We start from the raw sequence: 17,221 nt of genomic DNA, 5'->3' as shown, positions 1-17,221 counted from the left end.
AAAGAAAACATTTTCGGTTAGATGGTCTTTTAATAAAATTAGAGAAGTGATGATATTAAATTTTTATATTTCTCATATTTAGTTATATGTAAAAAAGTTAATGTACATTAACAATATTTCTTGACAACGACCAATTTTCTTTTCGTTCACTATGACGATTCTCTAACCTAACTAATAGCGAAATATGGTTTTTATGGACGGTGATAGCAGGGGTACCTATAGACCACTGTCCCAAAAAAGTACTCTTAACGTAGGTAAATAAAGATATTTTACTTTATTATTATAATTTCTTAATAAAGTCCAGTTATAAAGTAACCACAAGTATTACAATATTTAATATTCCAGTTTAAAATTTTAATCTTTGATTGCATGCACAGTAATAGGAGTATATGATAAAGTTGCTCTTCCTGTAATTGGACATATTTCAATTGCTTGTGTTTCACATATTTTTTCTTTAATATGCACGGTGTATCTGTCATATAAATGTTGTGGCAATAAAGTGTACATATAGTCAACTGATTTAATGGTATCTATAAAGCACATAAATAAACAAGGTTAATAATCAAGGTACAAAAAAAACCAAACTTAGTTGGATAAAAAATTGTTAATCTCTTTTGTTCCATTAGTTTGTTATTAAAGTTTAATACTATGATGAAAAAAAAGCGCCCATTATTAGGTATATTATTATTTATTATAATGTTAGAAAATTTTAATAGTGAATGGAACAGGACATTAAATTGGTTACAAAAATTAAATTTAACAAATAGATAACCATAAGCGCAATTTTAGGAAGGCTTGGGGGGACTAAGCCCCCTCAAAATCAATCGTAGTCCCATCCTCCCCTCCAAAAAAATTGATTGCATATATCCCCTTCCACCTTTATATTTTTCAGGAAGCATACACACAGTACATACATGCAAATTATAATAGCCCCCCAAATTTAATGAAGCGGTAAGTTATAAATACAGTCATAAGCAAATGTTAGTATGATAGATAATTAATAACAATATATTTTTGGAATAACATATATCTGACTCAGGGTTATTAGATAACTTATAAAAAATTATCAATGATGGTGAATAATTATTAACATTCTATATTATAAAATTAAATGCACGAACAAAAAAAATGTATTTATTCTTTATTCATAAAAATTTGAATTCAAGATTTTAGATTTTCTTAATATATTAGAAAAATTAATTGACATGCTTTTTTGTTTATATTTAGAAGTTTTCGATTAAAACAATTTTTTAATATTTGAACATTCTGAGAAGAATAGTTAGTTTCATGTATATATTTAAGTGATTTTTAATGCATTCCATTAGGTTTAAGATTTGATTTAAAGCTTCAATAATAAAGTATCAGGAGTAAATAATAAATTGTAAATAGTTAAAAAAAACCATTGTTTTTAAACCTTAAAATAATAATAAAAAAATTAATTTTAATTACTTAAATATGATGATAGGTCTGAAAATGTATATTTTTTGACACTTGATTCTAAATTAATAATCCGAAATCCAGCCTTGATAAAAATGTCTCTCATTTCATCTTGTGTATTATCTTGTTTTATATCCTGTTAATAATTTTTTATAAGTTCATTTTAACAAATATTATTTAATAAAATGATAAAATTGAATAGGTGGATATTTTAATAATTATACGTAGCGCTAGTTATGGTAAGTACCGAACCGCTAAGTTATAGAAATTTTACTAAAACAAAACCTATCAAAATGGGTAATATCAATAAAGTTTATTACTTAAACGTCTTAAACTATCAATATATAGGCCAAGCTACCAAGTAATATTCGATAAGTTACAAGTTCTATCCAGTCCTGATCATATACATTTAATTAAAAAAAAAAAAACAAACCAATAAAAATTTGTTTTAACATTTTATATCAATATATTTATTTTAATAGAACCATCATCCAAGGGATATCAATTTTTCTGACAAGGTATATAAAACACTGTATAAATACCTTAATAAATAATTATATATCAAATGATAATTTATAACATATAAATTGAAATAAACCAAAAAGAAAAAAATTATAATATAAATATTAAATACTCACTTTAATATATTTTTGCCATTCTACGTCCATACATGTATACAACTCAACCAATGGATCGATCAACAAGAAGTTAACCAAAATTTCTCCACCACTTTTCAACATTAAATTCATATTACTCAAGGAATCAGCTTTATTACGAACTCGATGCAAACAAAAAAATGAAAATATTTTGTTAAATTTGTGTGAATAAAAAGAGCAGTCGTTGGTGTTTTCAATATCCAGAACTTCGAAACCCATCTTAGAGCGTTCATATGTTTTTTTAGCATATTCTACCATTTCTACTGATTTATCAACACCAATCTAAAAAACAATATTACTATAAATATAATTTATTATAAAAAATACTAAAAACAACTAACCAACTGATTGATATTATTCATTAATAAAGGATAAAGAATATCTGAGGTTACATCGCCTGGTCCACATCCTAAGTCCAAAACTATTTCATTAGATTTCCAAACCATTCTTTGTATGTATGTATTAGAGATATCCTCGGCATTTTTCCGTTGAAGACCATTATTATTAATATACTGCTCTGGAAAACGCATTTTTATAAACTAAATATTCTTTCATAAAACATTCTATTTTATACTTGGTCCAATCTCGGTTATATCCTCATATTTAATTATTCATATATCTTGTAAAAGAAATAACAGACCTTCCTAACATGTAATTTCCATAAAAAAATACATTAGTGTAAAGTAATATGAATATAATTATGGGTATTTGTGTCATATACCTTACCTACACTACGTCACCAGACATGTTTTAATACGTCTTGTACTCAACAAAAAAATGTAAATATATATTAATATAAAATAATATGAATATAAATGTAGAATTATATAATATTTAGTAAAATACATGATGGACCACATATGACAAAAATACAAAATTTATAAGGCCATTTCATAAATCATGTGTTAGTTAACCGGAGGTAATGCTCATATATACAGCAATAACTACTAACAACCCAATAAAAAATATATGACAAGCAGCAATAAGTAAATTAGTAAATTTTCAGAAATTAAATTAAGAAAAAATATAAGATAAGTATAGTTTGGAGCCGTGGTTGGTATCGACCCCAATACCATACGCCATAATCTGGGTGTTTAATTATACAAATATACAGTCGACATCGAAATAATGTTTTTACTTTATTTTAATTATATATTATATTAATGTAAAGTATGTTAAAAAATCATTTATTGTATTTGAAGTGTATTTTTGTACTGTCAATGTGAGCGGAATTATGAAGCTCGTACTATCGATAATATTAATTATAATTAATATTTTTATTTATTATCATCTGCATATTTATGAAATCAAATTTTTCCTGTTTACTGGATCTAAATGTCTAAATAATTTTTGTGTGTGTCAAACCGTATTATGAATGTCACTTGTCTGCAGCCGCATGTGAAAATTACAAATCATTTACAAATAATTTTACCCTCGGGTGTAAAAACATTTGAGGGTACTAGAAACTTGCGACACCGGCGTAACTCCTACAAGATATGGCAGTCAGCTACGACGACTCACGCCAATTCGGGAGGAGAGCAGTGGCGTATTTGAGAGTTTATGTCGGGTCGGGGGCGAATTTAAAATGAGTTTACCCAACCACTCACACAAACTTACTCAGACATAATGAATTTTATATTGCACCTGTGTAACCTATAAAGTATTAAGTTAAACTTATATGATAAAAAAACAACATATTTATGAAACAAAATCTATATTTCTATTTTTTGTATTAGCAAATCTATTTATCAGGTACATCATCTATTGATATGGTTATAGTATGGTGTATGTTTAGCAAAGCCAAAGCAGTCAAGCGTTCTTGCCCCATTTTGAATTTTAACCATGTTTTCAATCTACCATAAAAAGCAACAAAAGTAAGCAAAGAGAAGAATTAAAAGCTTTTTTTAATGCAATTTAAGTAGAAGAACAAGTCCTTAATTTTAAGCATTGTAAATATGTGCATTACAACATATGCACCCCAAAGAAAAATGTATGTACATTTTTACCAATTTGTAATCACTGATACAATTTTTTAGAATTTTTGTTTTTTAATGAAATACCCATGATTAACTAACTAGGTATGTCAGCAATCAAATGATACGCATCGTGCTACGTCATCCGCCAAGGATTTGTTATCAGTAGGGTTCGGATTTGAAGGCAATATAATCAATAAAAAAAAGCATTTAAAATGTAAAAAAAGGAATTTAATTTATATAAAAAGGCAATTCATAAATATACTACAAAATAAAATAGTGAACATTTTTTAAACACTTAAATGCACATATGTATTTTGAGAAAAATACAAATTACAAACAATTTTATAAATATTAACTTACTTGAGTTATACCAGTTAATTTAATGCAAAATAAACTAGTTGGTATTAAAAATAAAATTGACTACCATGTATTTTGATAAGCTGTCTTCAGAAAAACGGCTACGGTTAGGGCTCAAAATATTTTTGTACATCGAAAAGGATCTTTCTACGTCCACCGAAGTTATCGGGGCTTATTTCATACTTAAATAATTATCTAAATTAAGAGTGCTACTTGATAGATCGTATTGCGAATAATAAAACCCATTTGTAGCGAATAGCGATAATACGCAAGTTGTGTATAAAATTATAAAATCAACTGAAAAATTAAACACAAAATAGGCATTTATAAGTACGAAAGGTAAAAAAAAGGCAAAAAGGCATTTATAAGTAAAAAGGCAAAAAAAGGCAAAAAAAAAAAAGATCCATCGTCTAAGAAATTAAATGAAACACATTTTTGTATAAAAATTATTTTTCTATTATGATTAATAAAAGAAAGGCATTTGCCTTCAAATCCGAACCCTAGTTATCAGTATTCAGTATATTCCACACTCCCGCAATCCCGCCAAAAATAAAATCCTTGGCGGCTGACGTCACATTCTATTAGAATAATCTGGCTGCGCGTATTAATACTAGAATCGGTAAAGTTGCTGACATACCTAGTTAGTTAATCATGGAAATACCCTGTACCCATTATAGTTAGGTATATAAACATTTTCCTGGTCTAAAAATTCTCGGGGGGGGGGCGATTTTCCCCATCGTCCCCCTCAAATACGTCACTGGAGGAGAGGGTTAGCTTAATAATATATAATTGACAATTTTAAACTTTATTTATCAATAAACGTAACCGTTTAGTTACAATGAAAAATAATATATATATAATAAGAGTAGAGCATGTTATATGTAAATATAATAAAAATAAGTGACGGTGAAAGACGTCTCTTTGACCAGTCGGCAAATAATAATGAAAATATTATCCGATGGCGGATGGATATTATACAAAATAAGAAAAATAAAACAACACGTAATATCCATTATAAAAATAACGATACTAACAATCAAATCAGCAAATGATAATACGGTGGCGGCGCAGTAGCGGATCCAGAGGTCACTCAAGGGGGGTGGGCGAATTTTTAAAAATTAATGTACCTATTTTTAATTTTTATATAACCTGTGATTTATTGGAGGCTTATTATTTGCATTATTTCACCAACTAATGCTCTATGTGTTATTAGTAGTATCAAAGAAATAAAAATATCAGCTTTCAGCTCAATTTTATAATATAAAAAAAACGTAACAAATACGGCTAATGGTGAGGGGGATGGGCAATCGCCCCATCGCCCCCCCCCCTCGTATCCGCCACTGTGGCGGCGGCGATGTGATTTGCGTGGCGACCAAGGTTTATAGATAATACCAAGCCTAGATTAAGGGGGTGCCAGGGAGGGCTATGGTCTCGGACCCACAACGGATATCAAACAATAGCCTGGCGAAAATAACGTTTTCTTTTTTTTATTAAATCAGAAATATTAATAATAGTTTATTTTGTATATCAAAAGAAATATGTACAATTATTTATACAAATAACATTTTTATTTTGATATTTAAAAAAGAAAGAAAGAAATTTATAAATATAATTTTTTTTTTGTCTGAAATATTTTATTCGTGAGTCTTCAATATTTTGATTATGGTTATGGGCCGCTAAAATTGTTTGACCCCTGGCCCGAAATTATCTTAATACCTATAAACTTTGCTCGGTGACAACAGCCATTGATGATAATCATTCCGGTGGCGGTGACAGATCACTGACCTTACGGCGGCGATAGCGGCAAACCTCGAACGTAATTATTATAACCCGTCCAGTTTACCTTAACAATTGTTGACGTCACAAACAACTAATACAGTTGGTATTATATTGTACTCGCATGTGTTGTGACGTGCGCACTGCGCGTTTTATAAAAAAGTTGATCTACAAGAGCAGTGAGTCAAGAACTTACGGGTTCCTCCCTTAATACTCACGTTTCTCCACAATTATAATGCGTTTATTTGCCTGTCCATTGAGTAGGACTAGAATACGTATATACGCAATATTAACGACCCAACGACGCACCACATTAATACGATCCTAGAATAAGTGTGGATCAGTGATCTACAAGTATGGTCCGAGCACTACAAAGTACGAAGATGAAAAATGTGTATTAAATACAAACCTTAAAATAAAAATTGTTGCTTGACTTGTACGTTTACATTAAAAAATGTTTAACAGATAATCTATAGCTGTACGGAAAATGGAGGTATCCAAAGGTAAAGTAAAATTAAATTTGTAATTTGTATTATAATACTCATTATATAATGAAGAAAATCTGTTAATATATTTATTTATTATTTGATATTTAGTGCCTCAGGGCCAAGACTTCTGGGGCAAGTGCCCAGGTTTGTCCCCCCCCCTATATCTGGCCCTGATTACACGCTGCTCCAAAATCAATGCTAAGTGTTGGCTTAATAAAATATTGAATAATAGGAGGCATGTATACTGCTTTACATATTTTCCACCAATGCATCAGGTGTTTTCGACTTCGAAATTGGAGTATTAAACTGGTTCTATTTCAATAAAAACTGGTCTACAAAAAAAAAATGCCGCTGTAAGTAAAATAGTTATTATTGTTATTAATATCTAATAGAGTTGGTTAATGAGTTAACCACTGGAGCATTTTTAAATCCATCGAAACATTTACTTTTTATTGGATATCATGGAGGATGTAATGTTCCAATATTTATAGCGATGATGCCACCAACTTTGTCGGTACTAATAATAAATTACAGTTCTAAAAAAATGTATTTCATTAAAATAAAATGTATGAAGCATCAATGGAGGGTAACGCCATAAGGTGACATTTTATACCCTCTTCACCATCTTGTTTTGACGATGTTAAAACTCATTTATGCTGGATGTCAGATACTATTCATTTGACTTATGAGTTAAACACGATCCCTATCATAATATAAGTAGTCATTTAGTAGTTATTTTCTTTGTCTATGGAAGTAGTCCTTAATTCCAGACGGTTAACTTCTTGTTCTTCTGATCCTACTGATACAACGCCATTAATACCTGTACATTTTTTGATTGGTGATTTAACTGTTACCAGAACCAGATTGGAGTAATTGACTGGTATATCTGATAACCGTTTAAAGCGTCGGTAAAGGGTAACCCAATTAACGCAAGTACTTTAAAAACAGCGGAGAAATTAATATTTGTCTCATCTTAGTCCTGAAAAAAGTGGTTGTCTAACAAAAGCTCTAAGTGAAAGTCTCTTCCATTTGAGAGTAACAGCTCATGAATAATATAGGTGCAGTAATATACTTGTAAAAAATATATATATATATACCTATATGTAAATTTTATAATGTACTTATATTTAATAATCTTGATTATATACTATTTATTTTACTTATGTATATTAATGCAAAGTTTGTTAAAAAATCATCTATTGCATTTGTTATTTAGTAGTTAGCCTTTCTAGGTAAGCGGCGTTATGACGCTTGTACTATCGGTAATATCAATATTATTATTATTATTATTATTATTTATTATCAATTATCATATGCATATTTATGAAATCGAATTTTTCCTGTTTACCGGATCTAAATGTTTAAATAATTTGTGTGTGTGTCAATGTCAAACCGTATTATAAATGTCCCTTGTCTGCAGCCGCATGTGAAAATAAATTGTTTGATATAGAAACTTGTTAAATTCTTATATTCAAAGAAATTCTTGTAATACAATCCACTACAAATATACATGAACAACACTATACTTATCATTCAAAATAAGCACTAATCAAACTTCATTCTGAAATTCTGAAACAATAAATAAAATAGTTATTATTTACCTATTGATCAAATTGGCTTTAATAATTTGTTTATGACTTTATAGTGATTTGTATTGCTGTATGACACACTTATAGGAGTCTTTAGAGGTTGGTATATTATACTCATGAATATAACAAAGTATTTAGGTATTTAGTGCTAAAAATAATAGTAAAATAATTAATTTTAGTGGAAAAGGATAAACAATTTTGATTGACTTCCTCTGCAATAAAAGTTTGGTAAAGTCTATGATGGGTTATGGAAATAATTATATAACATCTAAAACTAATACGTAAGAAAATTTAAATAATCTTTCAGGAAATTTGATTAAATTTTTTAGGAAATATATTTTTTTCATTTGTTAACGTACAATATACATTAGTTATATAATGTGTATATTTATATATTATATACTAGTTATCCTCGTACACTTCATTTATTATTATCCAATGAGATACAGGCGTTTGAAAATATGCGTGTGACGTCATAGAACCGAAGTCGGAACGGCGGCATATCTTTTACGTGCTAAAGTGTCTAGATTAATATAACAATATTTCAGTTGTTAAGTATATTTTTTAAATTTTTCTTATAGAATCACAACCGATTTTTGTGTTTATAACACTAGTGTAATTATAATTTTGATAAACTTTCTAGTTTTTTTTTATATTAGATAAAAAAAAAAAAAAAGTCAATTTCGTGAAATTTAGTTTGCGCGACAATATAACGCGAGTCTTGAACTCAATAATTTTACTAAATTATAATTTATAATATGTATGCAACAAAAAGATATTGATATATATTCAATTTTAAAACACTCTTAAAAATCAGTCTTAAGCATACGTATCAATATACTTAGAATTATAAAAAATAAATTCTAAAATACTATTTTAACTTTTAAGTTATTAAAATCATTGTGTAAAATGTAAATCAAACTACTTTTAAACAGGTGGCTGCTCAGTCGTCGGCTCTATGACGTCACACGGCTATTCATCAGTTCTCATTATCACGTTGAATAATCATTTTTTTAACTTCGGAATTTTACCAAAACGATTCATATGTTGACTACAATAACTCACCAATAAACAAAAAAAATTAGTGTTGTGATGTCCTTTAAATTTTAATACTTCGTACACCATCGTGTAGTTAAAAATCAGGTATAATCGAACGCAATCGTGTACCTTAAAGGATCATCCAACTCAACATTTTTTCTTTGGCTTAAATTATAGTACATACTATGACGAAAAAAATGATTCCACTAAAATTCGTTTGTGACAATCCGTTCGCTGGTTACGGTGAATTTTGACATTGCGTGTGACGTCACGGATCCGTTAGACGCGGCGGCGGCCATATATAATACACGACAATATTTATCCATTTTTGGTTTAATTTAAAATAGCTGCTAATGAACTTAATTTTTTTTCGAATGAACTAATCAAATGTATTTAAGAGTAACTCATAATCTTTATATTCGTATAATTTTATCACATTTTGGTTTAATATAATTACAATTATATTATAAATTATAATACATCACTGTCATACTCATAACTCAAGAGTACTACTAGATAATAATATTATGCGAGCCCTCACTCACTTCTAGTATTAGCTACGAGTTAAAACTAAAATAGCCAGTTTAGACGTAAAAAATCTATAGGTATTTGAAGTCACGATCGTTAAAACAATATTACATACATTTACTGCAGTGAATATTGTAAAGTAAATTCGTAATACAATTTATTTAAGTGTTATTTTTTTCTAAAAGATTGAACCAAAATGTGATATAATTATAAGAATGGGAAGATTATGAGAATGAGATACTCTTAAATACATTTGATTAGTTCATTCAAGAAATTATAAGTTCATTAGCAGTTATTTTAAGTTAAACCAAAAATTGCTGTGTATTATACAAGGCTGCCGCCGCGGCGAACGAATCCGTGACGTCACGCACAATGTCAAAATTCACCGTAACTGGTAACTTGCGAACAAATAGTCGTAAACGAATTTTATTTGTATTATTATCTTAGTTTAATTAATTAATTCTATTCTATTTATTATGGTAATAAAATAATTATTGGTTTTTTGAGTTAGATGGTCCTTAAAAAGGTATCACCGATAACGAATGTATGCAATGATCGTGTTTCATCGTGTTTTATCCTGTTAGTGTACTGGCGGTGCGCGGGATTATTTTTACCGGTAAACTTCTCGGAACAATTCATATTATCTACACGCCGATATCAACACATAATTTGACGGACACAAAATATCAGGTTGCAGATAGCTAGAAACCCGCGGGCCAACGCCTATATTTATTTAGGTATACAATTTACACGTTAAATATTAAAAAATATTTGGGGTACGCCACACTTAACACCTAGCTAGGGGTTTAAAAAATAGTATATGACCTATTCTCAGACCTACCAAATATACAATAAAAATGTCATCGATCGGTCTAGCCGTTTTAGAAGAGTTCAATAAATAACACTGTGACCGGATAATTTTATACTGTATATAAGATATTATATAAACATTTTACATCAATCCGAAAAACTTACGATAAGTATATTCTACAATTTAAAAAAAATATATCAACCAATTATGTATAGGTATATAATATATATATATATAGTATAATAGTATATGTATATGAGTACCAAAAATTATACCATTATAAATCATTTTTTCAAGCCAGCATTAGTATGTTAAATAAACTTATTACAGTATTAAAGGTTTTAATATAAGCGTAGTACACTACCTTACCTTTGGTGAAAAATCTCATTTGATGGAAACGGATATCGGTGGAAACAGGAAAAGGGAAAGGTACATTTTTGATGGAAACGTGTTACGCTCGTTTAAACATTGTGCTATAGGTGAGTTGCCGGACCTGTATATAAGACTGTGGTTTGTCTTATGATTGTTCTTAGTTCTTACTTCTTACTTATCCCAACGCTAATTAAAAAATTATAATATCATGTCTCTGTTATTAATGTCTTGGTATTTTGTATGTTTTGTTACAGTCATTCTGTTATTGATCGCTCTCCGTACGTGTAGGAAACCAAAAAACTATCCACCAGGTAAAGTCTAATTTTCAGGATTAACTTCGTTAATAATGATTTACTTTAAAATGGACTAATAAAGTTAGCGTGTAGATAAGTAATCTATGTGTTAAACCACGGCGTAGTATTCAAATAATTAATTTATTATTGGCTACTATGGTACCTATGCAATAAATAATAATCCATATGGACGTATTGTAAAAAAATTGACTCTTAGTGTTTTCAAAACCATTTTACAAAGAGATAAACTATTGCGTTGTAAAATTAATCAATCATAAATTATAATTAAATGTTACACTTATGTAAATTCTTATAAAATAATAATTATAATATTTATTTTTATATTAATTCATTTATTTTCTACATTTTAAACACTGTTATGCTTTTATGGTAATAGACTGTCCTAATATATCATATATTAGGTCATTAGGACAGTCTCTTACCATATATATTATATATGTGACGAGTACCTCGCAATTTCGTTATTCTGTATTTTATTGTCTCATACTTTTATCTTTTATGTGATAAACACATTATTATTTCACATAATTAGGTACCTATATTTGAGTTACCTATTAAAAGAGCAAAAAACACAAAAAAAAATTTCTTTAAATTTGTTTTAAATGTTAAATTATTGTAACTATGGCTATATAAAATGATTTAGCGTAAATCCGATGTAAAAAAAAAATATTACTTTAAAAAATATTAAGAAATGTATAATAGCTGCATGACGTTATTGGGCCCTACTCATCGTAATTGGCTATCTCATACGTGTAAAAAAATCTTAAGAGACATTTTTAATATTTAAAAAATTAAACGTCATGTTGAAATTCTGATACTTGCATCATATTAAAAACATAAAACCACATATTTATACGTAAAAAAAATTTCAAAAATAAAATTTTTAGGTTGGTAAAACGTTGTGTGAAGCGAGGAACTTTTACACGTATAAGATAGGTAAATACGACGAGTAGTGCCCAGTGACGTCACGTGACTTTATAAATTATTCATAAACTCATTGAATAATGCGAGTAGAAACGTAAAATGTACACCATTATTCTTAGAATTGAACATTCTTTCAAATAAAAACAACTTATTTTTTATGTTGTGTGCTCCTTTAAACAATCCACACACTATATAGATTAATATCTATACACTATTACAATTAAAGAGTTTTGAAGTTATATACATATGATAATAATGGTTACATAATAATTAGGATAGTTATAATGATGATTAAAATATATTTATAAATACTAATTAATAATTTTAATACCATATAATAAATTATTAGAGTAAACGGATACTTGGTTTTTTTAAGTATGGTTAGTATGGTTAAATTATAACATGAAAGTATTTAGTCTTATCGTCATTATTCATTGGTGTAATAAAAAACATTATAATATATTAATATCGTATATTTTTTTATATATTTTTATAATTTTGGTATATATTTTAGTATTTTATAAAAATGTCAATATTGTACTCTATAATTACAATTTGGCATTAATCAGTGGCGACGTCAGGTATTTTTTGTTGGGTCCCTCCTAGGTAATCTATTATCATTAATAATTTGTAAAAATTATCGAAGTATAATGTGTACTATAATAAATCCAATAAATCTAATTAAAAAAAAAAAAAATTTATTTTCTATTTTTGTAAAACCATTTTCATTTTAATATTATTTATTTTATTTATATTTATCCAATATTACACATAAAATAAACATAATAATTAAAAATCTAGGTGTTCAAATTTTTATTTAGGTACATTAAAAATTTCAAAACAATTACCGACTAAATAATTTACAATGAAAATTGGGGTACTAATATGAAACAAAAAAAAGAATTTTGTATTGACACATGATACTCCTTAGCCCTTAAGTATAGTACAACAACATTAAAGATTTTGAAAATATGGTCTTTGAGTATATTTAAATGTCCCAATAAATAAGGATTTAAAATAATTCATTATGAAAGGAAAACATAAGGGTAATGATACTTAGTGGATTGCCTTGCATACATAAGTATTAAGTATATACGTTTAACAATGTATATTAATGTTTGTTTTATTTTTTTATATAATATACTTAGGGCCAAAATGGATACCGTTTGTGGGAAATACGTATCAATTAGCTAAATTATCGTCTATCAAAGGCGGCCAATATTTAGCTTTCGAGGAGCTCCGTCAAAGATATAACTCTGATATCATTGGGTTGAAATTAGGACGTGAATACGTCGTTATTGTGTTTGGAAACGATTTATTGAGTGAAACGCTTCATAGAGACGAATTTCAAGGTCGGCCTGATAATTTTTTTATGAGACTCCGGACACTGGGTAAACGTAGAGGTAAATACTAAATACATAATTAGTAATCACATTAAATGTCCAACGTATAAAATATTTTTTACTTTATTGAAAAATGTAGAAATGCAATCCGAAAATTGCCCCCCCCCCCCACTCTTGATCCGTGCCTGACCAAGATCTCGTGATCTTGTCGAGGTTTTTCGTTTGAAATATTATTAATTGTTATGTATCAAAAGAATAATAAACCACTGTGTATATTTTATTAGCATTTGGCAATAATAGTATATTATATTGTTATTTGTATTATTTTTATTAATTATTTTGAGTAAGATTTTATAGTCAAATAACAAATTAAAAATAAAGATTTTTTTAAATTATTAAATAATTCTAAAGTTTATAGTAAGAGACGAACCTAAAAACAATTAACAGATTATTGAACGTACAAACTAATGCTTAAATCTTGCTGATTTAAAATAGATTTTTAACTGTTTATGATTATTTTGCATTTTATAAAAATAGGAATTGCTATAGGAGCCCTTTAATCCTAGTTATTCATTATGTATGGTATGCATTAAACTAGGTATAACAATGACTGACGGAAATCTTTGGAAAGTACACAGATCGTTTGCGGTCAGACATTTGAAGTTACTTGGTTTAGGACAAAGAAGGGTGGACGAATTGATTTATAATGAATATCAACACATGGTACAACGTCTAATCGATGCGACGGAAAGTGTGACGCCAACCTTATACTTACAATCAGCGGTAATGAATGTTTTATGGGAGCTGACAGCAGGCACCAAGTTTGAAGACCCTAAGTTGTTAACGTTGATGAGGAAACGAAGTTCAGCATTTGATTTGGCTGGTGGGCTGCTTAACCAGATGCCGTGGTTACGGTATTTGGCACCTATCAGGACGGGTTACTCACTAGTAACCGAAATCAATCATCAACTTTATTCCTTGATATCTGTAAGATCTCGTTAAAATCATTTTTTTTTTACAACTTAAAATTTTCTTTACGATTTAAACCTAACAAATATTTATGATTTTGTATTTTGTTTTGTATGTCCATGTTATAGTGTTATTTACATATAATGACATTTAAGTGTTTTGTTTTTTTAAATAAATACATACTCTACAAAATTTTTTCTTATGTTGATTAATTAAGAGTTAGGTGTGCAATAAACATAAAAATTGTAATTTAGAGGTATTTAATATTAATTATTAGGTAAGTATCTAATAATATTATATTTGTGATTCATCGATGTTAAGCACCCTTCTCCCTAGTCAGAATGAAATTTTCTAAAAATTACAACATCTATTTATTTATTTTTTACTAATAAATTCTTTTATAAATGTTAACCTGTATAATACATACAATATTGAATAATATATATATATATATATAATATAGAATAATATTGCGGAACACAAGAGAACGATAACTGACACTACAAGGGACTTTATTGACGCATATTTACATCAAATGAAAAAAGAAGATATAGAAAATACAACGTTTACTGGTTAGTAATATAAAATTACTAATTGTATAATTAATTTTTAATATTAAAGCATATGTTTAACTTGAAGTATTATAATCTATAAATATAATTGCTCTAATACATTTAAATAGTATAATCTTTTTTTATAATCTGTGATTTAATATGTACGGCATTTAAGTATTACCTATTAAAGCAAAATTATAGTTTTATACATGCTTGGAGCTTCTTAAAACAAATAAGAGTAGTAATATAATATCATATATTCGATATTAATATATTATTATTTATGTTCATTCTAATACATTTTAAAATATATTAATTATTTCAGAAGAACAATTGATAGCTGTTTGTTTGGACTTATTTATTGCTGGATCATCAACAACTAGTGGTACATTGGATTTTGCTATATTGGCTATGGCTCGGTGGCCAGATGTCCAGACTAAAGTTCAATCTATTTTGGATGAGATCCAGCCTCCGGGAACGTATATTACAGCCGAACAAATTCTTAAGTAAAAAAAGTTGAATTGGTGTATCTTTAAATTATTTATTAATTATAGTTGTTTTCATATTTAATCTATTTTTAAATATAGAAATCGATACGTGGAAGCGGTGCTATTAGAGACGAAGAGGCTGAATCATGTAGCACCAATTATGGGTCCTAGACGTGTGTTAAGAAATACAAATCTTTGTGGATATAGTATACCTAAGGTATAATGTTTTTTTTATGCTTATGTTCATAATTATTAATCATAATTAGTTTAGATTATCTTATAGTGGAGCAGTTTTCAACTGTAGTTTCTCTTTTATCAATATTGTATCTTTTTCCTAAACTTTTAAATGTGTTTAATATTTTGATCTTAATACTTTGAAAATAACATGTTTAGCGATTTAAAAAAAAATATTATAATGTTTTAATTTTTATTCGTAGAATACAACACTTTTGATGAGTTTATATTCAGTACACCACAATCCGTTGAAATGGAATGACCCTGAAGTTTTTCGCCCAGAGAGGTTTATAGATACAAACGGAAAACTCAATACAATTGAAGACATGTATTTTTTTGGATTTGGTAAATAGTTTATATTATGATGTAATTATGCTTAATAATAATACCATTATTTATTTGTTTGTAGGAAAACGACGATGTCCTGGTGAAGCGTTAGCACAGCGGTTCGTTAGCTTAGTATTTGCCAATTTAATACATGATTTTATAATCGAAATCGATCAGTTATCCGATGGAGTAAATTGTGGTATACTTATGACACCAAAGCCTTATAAAATCAAAATTTCTAAAAGAAAATGAACATCTTAAGTGTATTTTGTTTTTTACATTATTTCTTAATTTCTATGGCAGTGGTCAATGGCGGTAATACCTATTTATATAACTGACTATGGTAAGATAAAAGTCAACGCAGATTTTTAAATTATTACTTAAAAATTAGTTTATGTATTGTTAAAACGATGTTTTATATTCTGAGCGGAGTGATAAATGTATTTGTTTTAGAATGATGTATGTTTTTGTATGTTCTCATCACCTTGATCACCATGGCACGTGAAAAAATTGAAATTATTAAAAGTTATCTTATTTATAAAGTTTTCATTTTAACTGTTATAACAAATTCAAAGAAACAAATTATATACATTTTAAAAATTATAATTATAAAAAAAAGGTGTGCTTACTGAATAAAATAATAATATATAACAAATCAGTAACTTTATTTTTATCTTTAGATAATTTAATTTCCTTTGAGCAAGTGAAAAATTTTCAAAACCTTGATTGGGAAAATTTGGCACTTTACCCCAAAAAGGTTCGCCACTCCTGTTATAGGTGATAAGTTATAGAAATGAGAATAATCATAATAAAATACATAAGATAATAGATTCATAAATTCTTATTGAATAATAGATATTCTTGTGTTTTCATAAAAAAATATCGATTGACGCTTTGTAAGAGGTGGTAAGGTGCTGTTAAAACTTTTATATATTTAGAAAAAACAAGATTAAATGCCCTGTGGTGTGCGTCCGCGAAGAAGCATGGCTGTCTTACATACTATTAATTTTAAGTATGCTAACACTTCGATACAATAATTT

General features: G+C 27.9%; 2 protein-coding genes across 2 annotated transcripts; one reads left to right on the top strand and one right to left on the bottom strand.

Moving 5' to 3' along the window:
* Positions 1-251: 251 nt before the first annotated feature.
* Positions 252-2,639, bottom strand: LOC132921809 (juvenile hormone acid O-methyltransferase-like). Its single transcript, XM_060985018.1, has 4 exons — positions 2,435-2,639; positions 2,076-2,375; positions 1,450-1,573; positions 252-530 (listed from the first exon to the last, which is right to left on the bottom strand). Exons 1-4 carry the CDS (start codon positions 2,621-2,623, stop codon positions 355-357), a joined length of 789 nt encoding a protein of 262 aa, XP_060841001.1. The 5' UTR covers positions 2,624-2,639; the 3' UTR covers positions 252-354.
* An 8,361-nt stretch (positions 2,640-11,000) lies between these two features.
* On the top strand, positions 11,001-16,814 carry LOC132921807 (probable cytochrome P450 305a1). Its single transcript, XM_060985014.1, has 9 exons — positions 11,001-11,135; positions 11,283-11,339; positions 13,415-13,669; positions 14,208-14,596; positions 15,042-15,150; positions 15,458-15,638; positions 15,720-15,837; positions 16,058-16,199; positions 16,264-16,814. Exons 1-9 carry the CDS (start codon positions 11,048-11,050, stop codon positions 16,431-16,433), a joined length of 1,509 nt encoding a protein of 502 aa, XP_060840997.1. The 5' UTR covers positions 11,001-11,047; the 3' UTR covers positions 16,434-16,814.
* Positions 16,815-17,221: the final 407 nt, after the last annotated feature.

This window comes from Rhopalosiphum padi, chromosome 2 (assembly GCF_020882245.1).
Source record: "Rhopalosiphum padi isolate XX-2018 chromosome 2, ASM2088224v1, whole genome shotgun sequence".
Classification (NCBI taxonomy): Eukaryota; Metazoa; Arthropoda; class Insecta; order Hemiptera; family Aphididae; genus Rhopalosiphum; species Rhopalosiphum padi.
The sequence above is the reverse complement of the archived record's forward strand: the minus strand, read 5'-3'. Positions and strand labels throughout refer to the sequence as shown.